This window comes from Myodes glareolus, chromosome 5 (genome assembly GCF_982192425.1).
Source record: "Myodes glareolus chromosome 5, mMyoGla1.1, whole genome shotgun sequence".
NCBI classification, from domain to species: Eukaryota; Metazoa; Chordata; class Mammalia; order Rodentia; family Cricetidae; genus Myodes; species Myodes glareolus.
In genome coordinates, this window is record NC_142030.1 from 93478053 (window position 1) to 93490300 (window position 12248).

Sequence of the window (12248 nt, forward strand, 5' to 3'; positions counted from 1 at the left end):
GTTGTAATTGAATGTCATGGTGGGGCAGCGCTGAACAGTTCATAGTGACCCGAAAGCGGAAGCAAGGGGAAGGGAACAAGACGCATACTTTAAAGACTTGCCCACCGTGTCCACCTCTGACAACTAGGCCCTAGTTTCTTTCCATTAATTCACCCAAATGCCATCAAATTATGAATCGATAAATGAGTTAATCTCTTGAAGGAGTCAGAACCCTCATGATCCAGCCGCCTCCTTAAAGCTGCCTTTGAACACTGTCGTACCGGGAGCCAGAACTTCAAATCCAGTGCTTTCTGAGGGAGACGCTTGGTGTTCAGAGGGCGGCATGTGACTCTCATGCAGAATCAACCAGGAGCGTGACCTCAGCTGTTCAAACAAAGGAGATGCCTTTTAAGAAGGAACGCAGAGATGCCAAGTTTAATTCTGCTTTAGAAGAACAGGCATCTAGCAGACATCTTTGGGCTCAAGTGAAGCATCTGTTCGCCGGAACTGGGAGGTCTGTGTGGGCTTTAGAGTTACGGAATAGGAGGGTTGTTCTCGAGAACTTAGTGTAAAGGGACGCTGCAGCAGCCACCGTCTCTACTCTCTGATGTCATTTTCCTGTGCTGGCACAAGGGAGGTGTCTTCCTTAAGGGAAGTTTTATGACTTGCCAGAGGTGGGAAAACGGCAGTTTAGATAGTCCTTTCTGCATCTGTTTTTTCAAGTTGCCTTCATCTCTAAATGATCAATGTAGCAACCATATTTTTGGGTTGCATGTCCTTAACCCTCTCATCTTCTAATCATTTAACCAGTCTACACCACAGTCCTTAAAGGAAGCACAGTTTGAGGCTGAGCAGTGAAGGAAGGCAAACTCATGCCTGCAATATTTGTCTATCAAAATAACTCACGGTCTTCCAGGGTAGAAAGGGTCTGGTAAAGACAACTTGCTACTGTGGCTTTTTGATTACTTCCGGTTCTAGTGTCATATGGAGGAACATTATTGATGGAATGTTGGAAAGTCAGTAATGGTGACTGTGGTAATGGTGACTGTTGCACGGAGGGCTGCTTATTGGTTCCCAGCCACCTGGCTAGCTTAGACCCAAAATAATCACACAGAAACTGTATTAATTAAACCACTGCTTGGCCCATTAGCTCTGGCTTCTTATTGGCTAACTCTTACATCTTAATTTAACCCATCTCCATTAATCTGTGTATTGCCACATGGCAGTGACTCTGGCAGCAGCTCCATGGAGTCCCTCTCTCCACCTTCATTCTCCCAGCATTCAGTCCAGTTTTCCCTGCCTACCTAAGTTCTGCCCTATCAACAGGCCAAGGCAGTTTCTTTATTCATTAACCAATAAAAGCAACACATGGACAGAAGGCCTTCCCACACCAGGTGACTGGCCTTGGTGAATGGGAGTCCACGTTGTTGGTCCCTGCATGAGTTCCACTCAGCCACCATGGGAACTGTCTTCCCACCCCCTGATTCTACTCATTTGATTCCACCAGTGGATAAAAAGACAGTGACAGGGATGCCCAGCTTTAACTGGTACTGTCCTTTAATGCCTCTTCTATAGGGGATGTATTGCTATTAACACACACAAAACCTTCAACCTTCCTGCCCACTGCTGTGTTTCTACTTACCTATTTCCTTGTTAGGACTCTTGTGCCCAGTGTTCCAGTCTTTCTCCTTATAGTTATCTGACCAGAGAAAACCTTCATTCTATCTCAATAATCCCAATCTAGTGCATTCTCAGGCCTCTTATTTTCAGGTGTGCCCCCTATAGCTTGTCTTATAGGAAGGCTCCCCTTTACTATTGTCTTCTGAGATGACCCTGAATGGGTTTAATGTAACCTCCATTCATTTCAACGTGTACACATATAACAAAATACCCATCTATGAGAGATGCTGAGACCTTTTCTAGCCCTGCTGGTGAGTTAGAGTGCATGATCCTATAGCCAGAAGTGTGAGTTAAGGCACCCATATAGCAGCAGGGACTGAACTTTCTGGGGTGCGTTTTCAGAAGTGTTTGATCCCGGATGTTTCATTTCTATTTTATAATGGATTCTTATACTTGTCTGGCTTTAAAACTTTATACATTTGACAGATCTCACTCACGACAAATGGCTATTTGGTCATCTGATCCAAGGTCAGGAGCTTTGTCTAAGGACCAAGTAAAATGGGAAAATGCCAGGGTTTGTGTTTCAATCAGCATGGAATTCTCATCTACAGTGCATATCCTTCCTTTAGGATCTCAGTAGTCTGTGATGTAACTGTCCCACCAACATTGGAAGATTCCCCTATGATAGCCAGCTTCAACACACAAAGTCCAGTCCTATAGGCTAGCATCAGCATGACTTCACTATAGGCTCATCCAGATCTTCTAAACATTTCTCTCCAAACAGGAGCACCAGTCAAACCTGGCAGTCTCCTTTGTCACCTAGTATAGGGGGTAGGGCAATATTCCCAAGTGTTGAGCATGCTGCCTCTAGATTCTGGAAAGAACTACTTGGTGAGCCTGGTGGTGGTGGCTCACACCTTTAATCCCAGCACTTGGGAGGCAGAGGCAGGCAGATCTCTGTGAGTTCGAGGCCAGCCTGGTCTACAAGAGCTAGTTCCAGGACAGGCTCCTAAGCTGCAGAGAAACCCTGTCTCAAAAAACTCGAAAGAAAGAAAGAAAGAGAGAGAGAGAGAGAGAGAGAGAGAGAGAGAGAGAGAGAGAGAGAAAGAGAGAGAGAAAGAAAGAAAGAAATGAACTGCTTGGTGCTCAGTCTCTTCCTTATAGGAGGATGAGCAAGTGACAATCATGTGACCTTGGCTTCAGTGGATGTCCTAACAGTTACTGAACCTTGAAAGTAAAAAACTTGTAAGTGTGGCAAGTCTTGGACTATTTATATTCTGTGCGTTGAGTATCATCATGGTAACAACTTCATGCTCATCACTAGAACTGACATGATGCCATTAATATATTGGATCTATGTAATGCGCTATGGACTGTCAAGATATCTTTCGGCTCTACTGCAGGGGTTTCAACCTTCCTAATGCTGTGACCCCTTAATGCAGTTCCTCATGCTGCGGTGACCCCCAACCACACAACCATTTCCGTTGCTGCTTCATAGCTGTAATTTTGCTACTGCTATGAGTCATAATGTAAATGTCTGATATGCAGGTGATTTTAGGTGAACTCTGTGGAGAGAACAGATGCCCTACTAGAACAGACAGGAGAAAATCATAGCCCAAGACCCAAGTTGAAAAGGTGTGGTAAAGAGGCTGTGACAGGGCTCAGCTGTTGCTCTTCAGAGAAGACTGAGGTCTCCAAAATCCTAACTTTAGAGTCAGGAAGCTGACAAATTTAATAGAAATATGAGGAGAATGACCATTTCAACATATTTACCTAAGAGTGTTGCGCCAGGTGGTGGTGGCGCACGCCTTTTAATTCCAGCACTTGGGAGGCAGAGGCAGGTGAATCTCTGTGAATTAGAAACCAGCCTGGTCTACAAAATGATTCCAGACGAGCCAGGACTGGGATTGTTACACAAAGAAACCCTGTCGCCTTAGTCACTGTTCTATTGCTGTGAAGAGACATCACGACCAAGGCAACTCCCATAGAGGAAAACAGCTAATGGAGGCTTGCTTACAGTTTTTGAGGCTTAGTCCATTGCTTTTGACTTGTGTAAAGGTGATAGGTCATGGCTGGAGTGTAAGTTGGAACAAAACTATTTGCCCAACCATGAAGCAATGGAAAGAAAAAGATGAGAGGACTGGAGTTACACAGTCGCCATAAAGAGAAAGCTCCTAGTGACCTAAGATCCTCCTGTGAGGCAGGGTCCTTGTAAAGTTCCCAACGTCTTCCAATAGTGCCATCTGGGAGCTAAGCCTTTAACTTATAGGTCACTTGAGGAAATTCATCACCCAAATTATACCAGCGGGTCGCTGAGACTTCCAGGTTCCTGAACCTGAGTCTTCCAGGAAGGTCATTCAAGCGTGTGGCTTTGGTCCAGTGATCTTACAGGCAGGGGAAAGGGAGGATAGAATGAAGCATCCAGGATGCACAAATCCTGGAAAGTGCTGTTTGACACATATTGCAAGCTCACCTTTTCTCCTGTGTTTTATCACGAAGATTGCAGTTTTCCTCCAAACATCACCCATGGACATTATACAAAATCTATTGAGTACTTCCGATTCCGTACTAAGGCTACATATGAATGTGATAAAGGGTACAAACTGGTTGGAGAGGCAGACATCTACTGTCGGAATTCACAATGGACACAAGAAGCTCCACAATGTAAAGGTAACTTCCTCCTCCTTCCCACCTCACGACTGCATGGGTAAAATTATTGTCAGGAATGAGAGCAAAGGTATTCCCTGACAGATGAAATATAAAACATTTGATTTTTTTTCTTGTAACTATATGACTTTCTTTCCCTCTCTCTTTCTCCTTTCTTTCTTTCTTTCTTTCTTTCTTTCTTTCTTTCTTTCTTTCTTTCTTTCTTTCTTTCTTTCTTCCTTCCTTCCTTCCTTCCTTCCTGCCTGTCTTTCTTTCTTTCTTTCTTTCTTTCTTTCTTTCTTTCTTTCTTTCTTTCTTTCTTTCTTTCTTTCTGGTGGCTGGCTAATACCTGCATGACTCTGCCTACTCTCTCCCTATATCTCTGTTCAGATTTCCTGCCTGGCTTTACTCTGCTAAGCCATTGGCCAAAACAGCTTTATTCATCAACCAATAAAAGCAGCACATATACAGAAGGACCTCCCACACCAGGTTAGTGCCCCCATCCCACTTCTGGAAGCCTTGCCTGGTTACAGAGGATGGCTGGTTCAGGCTCTGATTCCTCCATTATGAGGAGTCCTCACTAAGTTTACCCCAAAGAATCCTGAGTTTCTACTGGACTAGGCTTCCACATCACCTGCTCCCCATTGTGTAAATGTGTCATATCTTGTTTATCCATTTTTCTATTGAGGGACATATAGGTTGTTTCCAGTTTCTGGCTATTATAAATAAAGTTTCCATGACCATAATTGAGCAAGTATCTTTGTGGTAGGATACAGCAGCCTCTGGGTATACGCCTAAGAGTGATATAATTGGGTCTTGAGGGTAGATTGATTAGCAGTTTTCTGAGGAACTACTATAATGGTTTCCATAGTGAGTCTATAAATGCCCACTCCAACCAGCAATGGAGGAATGTTCCCCTGGCTTCACATCCTCACCTGCATGAGCTGTCAGTTGTATTATTGATCCTAGCTATTCTGACAGGTATAAGATAGAATCTTAAAGTAGTTTTGATTTGCATTTCTCTGATGGCTAAGGGCGTTGAACATTTCTTTCAATGTTTCCTCAGTCCTTTGAGATTCTTCTGTTAAGAATTGCCTGTTTAAGCCACATTGGAAGACCAGCAGCCAGCAGGGCTGATGGCTTCCTCAAAGTTGTATTAAAAATATAAAAGGATTCTCTGGATTCTCTGTTTAGCTCTGAACCCCATTTTTAATTAGATTACTAGGTTTACCAATGTGTAGTTTCTTAAGTTCTTTATACCTTTTAGATAATAGTCCTCTGTCAGATGTGGGGTTGGTAAAGCTCTTTTTCCATTCTGTAGTCTGCTGTTTTGTCCTATTTACAGTGTCCTTTACTTTATAGAAGCTTTTCAGTTTAATGAGGTTCCGTCCTAGATTGTTGTTCTTGGGAGTTGTCTCCTATGCCAGTGTGTACAAGGACATTCCCTATTTTCTCTTCTGTCAGGTTCAATGCATTTTGTTTTATGTTAAGGTCTGTTTCCTCTCTGGTAGGTGTGGTCTGTGGTCTCTACTGGAGTTGGGGTCTGGACTTTGGGAAGCAAATGTGGTCTCTGGTAGAGCAGGGAGCCTTGGCCCCAACTGGAGGCGGTGGCAAGGAGGATAGGAGGGTGCTGGACTGGGGATAGGGTGGGGGATGCTGAGATAGTGGGGAGCTGGGAGAAGGGCAGCTTAGTCAGACTTCTTGCAGTGGGCGTGGTCTCTGGCAGAGCCGATTTTGTTTATTTTAAATAACTAATATAAGCAGATGCTAGTCCACACAAATCATAAGGAAATACACACAGTATCATCGCTTCCTTCTACTTCCTCCTCACATCACACCCATAAGTCTTCTTGAGGCAGCTCACAGTCTAGTTATAGTCATGGTAGTGCATAATTTATTTGACATAACTGTCCCCACTGCTCACAGAACAATGTCAAACTCCATGATGAGAGTCTGACAGAAGTATGTACAGTAAGAGTTAATGTGTCAAGAGGGGATCTGGGATCATAGACACTTTTACAACTATCCTGTCATGTTATTTAAACAATTATAGCCATGGAAAAACTTCCTACCTTCTCCGTATCTGAGTTTTCGTCTTCATAAAACAGGAAAATAACAGACTCACGTAGCAGGAGAATCATGAGACTTAAGTCAAAGTCATACTGTATACATAGACTGTTATGCTCAACAACAAAAATACTCCTCAGTATTTGGCTAACAAAACGAATGGAATGTGGAATAAGTTCCATGCAAATTCAGCTCATTCTCTTTACTGCAGAGTATTCTGTCTTTCCCCTCAGATCACAGCTACCTAAAACATGTTTTCCTTACAGCTCTATGCCAGAAACCAGAGATAAGAAATGGAATGCTGTCTGCCAATAAAGACGAGTATGTTGAATCCGAAAATGTCACCGTCCAGTGTCACTCTGGTTTTGCCTTGCTTGGGTCACCAAATATCACTTGTTTAGAGAATGGAACCTGGTACCCAGAGATGCCCAAATGTGAGCAGGTAAGTGACACAAATCAAGAAGTCCTGTGCCATCAAACACTAAAACGGTTTTCCTAGCCAGCAAGGCTGACCTATGACCTGTTGTGAATCATTCTGAAGTCATTCAGGGAACCTGTTTTTTCCTCGAAGACTTCTGATAAGCTGTCACACCACATTTTTCTATTTTTGCTTGAGGATGTGAGATACCGAAGCCCGTAAAAGTGAAGTTCCATAGATCTAGGAGTACCGCCTCCTGCTTTTCTAGACCACGTGATGGCATGCTTCTCCCTTTCTTGGTGCTCACCTGAAGCCACTCACTGCTACCCCAAACCTACATCTCTTTCAGGAGAAAGACTGTGAGCGTGTGTTCGCAGGCAGGAAGCTGATGCGATGTCTGTCAAATCCAAACGATGTGAAAATGGCCCTGGAGGTTTACAAGCTGTCTCGCGAGATCGAACTGTTAGAGCTACAGATAACCAAGGCAAAACAAACCGTCCCGGAGTGACGATGCCAGCTTCCTCAGGACAGAGGGAGAAGTACCTCACTGTCTTTCTGACTTCATCGTCACAGCAGACCGCTTGCATGCGGCACCTTTTGTCCCTTTGGCACCGATGCTCCTGATAATAAATATCTGTTAGAACAATTCATTCAAGTATGATGTTTTATGAAATAATTAACGATCTGGTGGCCCGTAAATCTGCTGTTCTAAATATAACAGGCACATTCTTTTTCGATTAAAAATCAATGTTGCCCTTGTATTCATTTGCTATTATATAAAATCAATACATTTATTTAAAACATGTGCTACAAATTTCATTTCAGTGCGCTCATCACACGGTTGGGTCCCCGGACTGCCTCTCTCTCAGCCTCACATGTGCACATCATCCAGGTCCTTGGAGTTCAGGGTAACTGTCAGCACATCCCCATCCCCACCCCCCAACCAGCCCAGTCCAGGCTGCCCACTGAAGGCCTCCTCCGAACCAGGAAGAGTGCCTCTTTCACTGGGGCCTCACGTAAGTCATTAACCTCGCTGAAGGGGACGCACCTAGTCTCTCTCATCTTACTGCACCCCGGAGAAGAAAGTTCAAGGAACTGATGGCCATGAAGACCACATCAGCCATCTTCATCTTCTCCAGTCTTCCACCTGATTTGATCACCATTTTCCTTGATATTGGATGAACATGGCTAGAGCTACTTCCCTAACACCAGAGAAGAAGCCCTGTGTCACCACCGTTTGTATTGGAGTTCTCTGGGGCATCGCAAGATTGCCAGGCACCAGCGCCTGCTTCCCCTAAGTCTTCCTCATTCTTGTCTCAGCGTCTCCTGTTGTCTCTTCCCATGAAACTCTGGGGAGAACACGAGTCTTTTTGTTGACTTTCTCCAAACATCCTTCAAGGAAGCCATAATACATAGCACATTTTCACTGGGCCTTAGACAGATGTGCCTGAGCTGCTGGAGAGGCACATGTGACTTGGAAAACTCCTGTCTGCCGTCATAAAAGCCATTGCCCGATACTAAGAGGAGACTTGGAATGCTTTCTTGAATGACTGTTTCTGGTTTTCCTCAGATACAAGCACATGTGACAGCTGATTTACTAAGGTGGTTCTGGTAAGCGCTGGGAGGGGATGGTTGTACAGGAAAAGAAAGAGAACCAAAGAAGGACCGTTATTGAGGGTGCTGTTGCTGCGGCTCCCAGGGATCCAATCAGGCCGACAGCTCTCTGAGGACCTGTGGACCATGACTCTGAGCTAACCTCCTCCTAGTGAGAACCTGGGGCGTGTATCCTGTTGCTCACTCCAGCCGCACTGACCCCCAGAGGCAGCAAAGCTTACTGCAGGGAAGGGGACCATCTCACGGGAGGTGTTCGCCGTGAACTTCAGGGTCGACCACGGATGTAGGAACAGAGTGCAGAAGACCTTTCCTAGAGTCACCTGTCAGCTGACATGTTGTAGCTCGCCACTCTCTCTCTATACAGCGGTCGTCGTTCCTGTCAGGTCCCTGGTTGTCCCTCCTATTGCCGCTGACACAATTCCCTCCCGGTTTTCAGAGTGAGCTGCATCTCCTTACAAACTGGCATATGCAGATTCCGCCTGCCTGCTACTGCTCTTACAAATGAAACGTTTGCTGAACCCACCCGAAAAACAACTTAATCTATTAATAATTCAACAACGCATGGGACACCTTTGGTGGCCTCTTGGCTCCAGGTGCGGGAGTTATTCATGAGCTCTGTCGGTGCCTCCGGAGTCTCAGAAAAGCATGCCTTTTCCTCATCTCACCGTTTAGAGGCCTTAAGTAGAACAACGTTCAACTCGTCTGCATTACTCACAACAGATACGTATTCAGAGAATGAAAATGAGCGATAGGAAAGGGATTTTAAAAATCCCTGCTGGTAGAACTAACAAGAGAAGGAAGATACATTCAACCATTTGCTTACTCATCAATGATGCGAGAGGAAGGCAGGGCAGGAGGTGATATTTGATAGCAAAAATATTAAATAATATTTAGAAAACTAGTACTATTGACTTATCTGGTGGTCTGGAGATATATATCACATTAAAAATGGTTAAACGACAGGTTTCTGTTAGGGCTGACAGATTTAAACAAAGGAAATCCGAACAGACTTTCTCTTTGCACCCTCCAGCAGCCCTTCTCCTTAGCTGTTTTGAGTGTCTAGGGGGAGAAGAGCGCATACTGGCTGGGACTTTGGGATCAAATATTAATAGTTATATGGCAAGGTTGTTTTTTTTTTATTTTCACACACCTGCTTTTGCTAATTCTTCCTCTGTATTTTGCTATCAACATGTGAGACTACATCACTCCCCTCTCCGCACCAAATGTCCCTACAAAATATTTTTATTCATTAGATAATTATTTTAAAAACATGAGATTTGTTATTTAGTTAGGTGCTAGTTGAATACGAATATTTTAAAGTTTTATTGTCATTTATTACTTGTGCTACATTTTATTACATTTATCCAATTGTCCAGAATATATTATGATTATAATTAGTTTGTGCAATATATGTGTCATTTCATATTACATTTAAATTATTAATAAGTTCCTAGAGTATTGGGAAGCTAACTGACATATTAGATGCACAATATGTATAAATCCTTGCTGGTTATTTGTAGCTTAACTATAAAGTGCTTCAAAAAGTGGGATTAAATAGGAAATAGTATTTTCTCCGCTCCCTAAATTAATTCCATAATTTTGTAAGTGAAATTAAAATTCCTCTCTCTAAAAACCACTTCCCACACTTTCTTACTATTGTCTTAGAATAGACAGCTGGGCACACTTCTGCCTTCCTGCCATCAGTGTACTCAAAGTGTTATGTAGCCAGCTGTAGTCTTTGAGGCAGAGAAGAAATGCTTGAGGCCTTTGGTTCCTGGTCTTTTTCTTTCCTCACCACCTTCACGGGTGCGCATGCCCACTGCCCTCTCCGCCTTCACGGGTGCGCATGCCCACTGCCCTCTCCGCCTTCACGGGTGCGCATGCCCTCTGCCTTCTCCTCCTTCACGGGTGCACACGCCCACTGCAGAGTTGTTTGCACACTGCTGGAATCAGGTTCCCATTTAAAAATATAGTCTCTTATTTAATTGGCTCGAAAATTATCTAAAATAAATGCAGCATATCTAAAATAATAAATATTAATAGAATAAAGGTAGACAGAAGTAGCTAATGTCTATGAGATTTCCTTTTTTTCTTTCCTTGCATTTTAAATGTAAACTTTGTGTTTACATTTTCACTTCTGTAAGTGATCCAAATCAATTATACACCAGAATACAAACACACCTTTTCATGACTTAACACACTTCCATTTAAAAATAACTTGAACTATACCCACATTTAAATAAATTATTCCTGCCTGGCTCCAATAAATTATCATTTTCTTACTCCCACAGAACCAGTTTCAGCTCTTATCACATTTCCTCTGAATTTATAGTCATATTTCAGAAAACACATTTTTTTTCTCTTTTATCTTTTTATTTCTTGAAGCAAGGAAAAATGGGAACTGTGATGATTGATTATATGTTTCTCTCTGGTACATAAGAAAAATAAAATTGAAAGTTAAGAAATCACCGTCTAATTTGTGAGAAGACGGGAAAGCATATGGGGGCAATGTCAATACCAAACAACCCCAAATCTGGCCTTCAAAGAAATACATCACCTGTCTACATGTACTGTTGACTTATTAAAACATACTTTAAATTCTATAGGTTAAATAGTTTTTTCACAGAGGTCGCCTAAGACTCTAGGAAAACACAGCTATTTACATTGAGATTCATAGCAATAGTAAAATTACAGTTATGAAGTAGCAATGAAAAAAAATTTATGGTTGGGGGGTCACCATAATATGAGGAACTATATTAAAGGGTCACAGCATTAACAAAGCTGAGAACCACTGGATTAAACTGTTTCTATACAGTGTCCCCAGTGCATTAAACTGAACCCTTGCAACCTTGCATCAACCAGAAGATGAGAAGGCCACCTTAAATGAGACAGGCCTTGTGCTTACTATAAGCACAGATTCCAGATTCACATATTAAGTCTTCAAGGCCCAAACTGTTTCTAAACTCCCACAACTCTCTTGTGCCACAGTTAAGCAGCCTCTGCCATGAGGATGCTAGCCACTCAATTTTCTCTGACTTCTGGGATCTTTTATTTCAAACAGGGTCGTGACTCACAAATTGTGAAACTTTGGTTTAGAATATCTGGAGTGTTTGATGCTATGGATTTCCAGCTCGGTTGATTTCTGCTCAGCCCTGGTCCTCCCGTATGGATACTGTTCCTCATGGTAGCCTCAGATAAGCAAACCATCTCATAGCTGTTATCCAGGGAACCCAATTCATGCAATATTTCCTAGAAATGAACATTTTCTTTTCTTCTCTTTCTATCTACTTATTTGCTCATTGTTTTACTTGATATTTCGAATTTTGAATGATTTCCAAAGAAACTTTTTATATTTTGGGCATAAAACTTAGTTACATGTATTATAATTATCTTATATTTTTATTTCCACAATCCTTAAAATATGTATTAAAATTGAACATTATTCTCCCTTTCTTTGCATTTTTTTTGTTTTGTATTTGTTTTTGGTTTTTTGAAATAGAGTTTCTCTGTGTAGCCCTGGCTGTCCTGGAACTCATTCTGTAGACCAGGCTGGCCTCAAACTCACAGAGATCTACCTGCCAACTTTTTTTTAATGTGTGTGTCGTGGAGGATGCATGCATGTCACAGCACACATTTGGAGGCCAGAGGACAGCCTGTGGGAGGCAGCTCTCTCCTTTTGACACAGAGGGACCCAGGGCCTGAACTGAGATCATCAGGTTTGACAGCAAGCACTTTTACAAGCTGAGCCATTTCTCCAAGCTTTTGTCTTTTCCTTTAATTATTTACTTGATGTAATACTGAAAGGCATTACCTTAAAAAAATCAAAACCCATGTGCTTCTTTATAGAAATGTATAGTGCTCCCAAGGGTTTACTTAAAAATAGGAAATCAGCAGGTGGAGGTTA

At 42.7% G+C, this 12248-nt stretch overlaps 1 protein-coding gene across 3 annotated transcripts in view; it reads left to right on the forward strand.

Moving 5' to 3' along the window:
* Window positions 1-7380, forward strand: part of C4bpa (complement component 4 binding protein alpha) — a 33772-nt gene extending 26392 nt beyond the window's left edge. For 2 of the 3 annotated variants that reach the window (XM_048430642.3, XM_048430641.3), the window contains exons 10-12: window positions 4099-4269; window positions 6579-6754; window positions 7080-7380. In XM_048430642.3, coding sequence (XP_048286599.3) covers window positions 4099-4269; window positions 6579-6754; window positions 7080-7238 — 506 coding nt within the window. In that variant the 3' untranslated portion in view covers window positions 7239-7380. The remainder of the gene's footprint in view (window positions 1-4098; window positions 4270-6578; window positions 6755-7079) is intronic. The other variant, XM_087906549.1, reaches the window with a different exon arrangement.
* Window positions 7381-12248: the final 4868 nt, after the last annotated feature.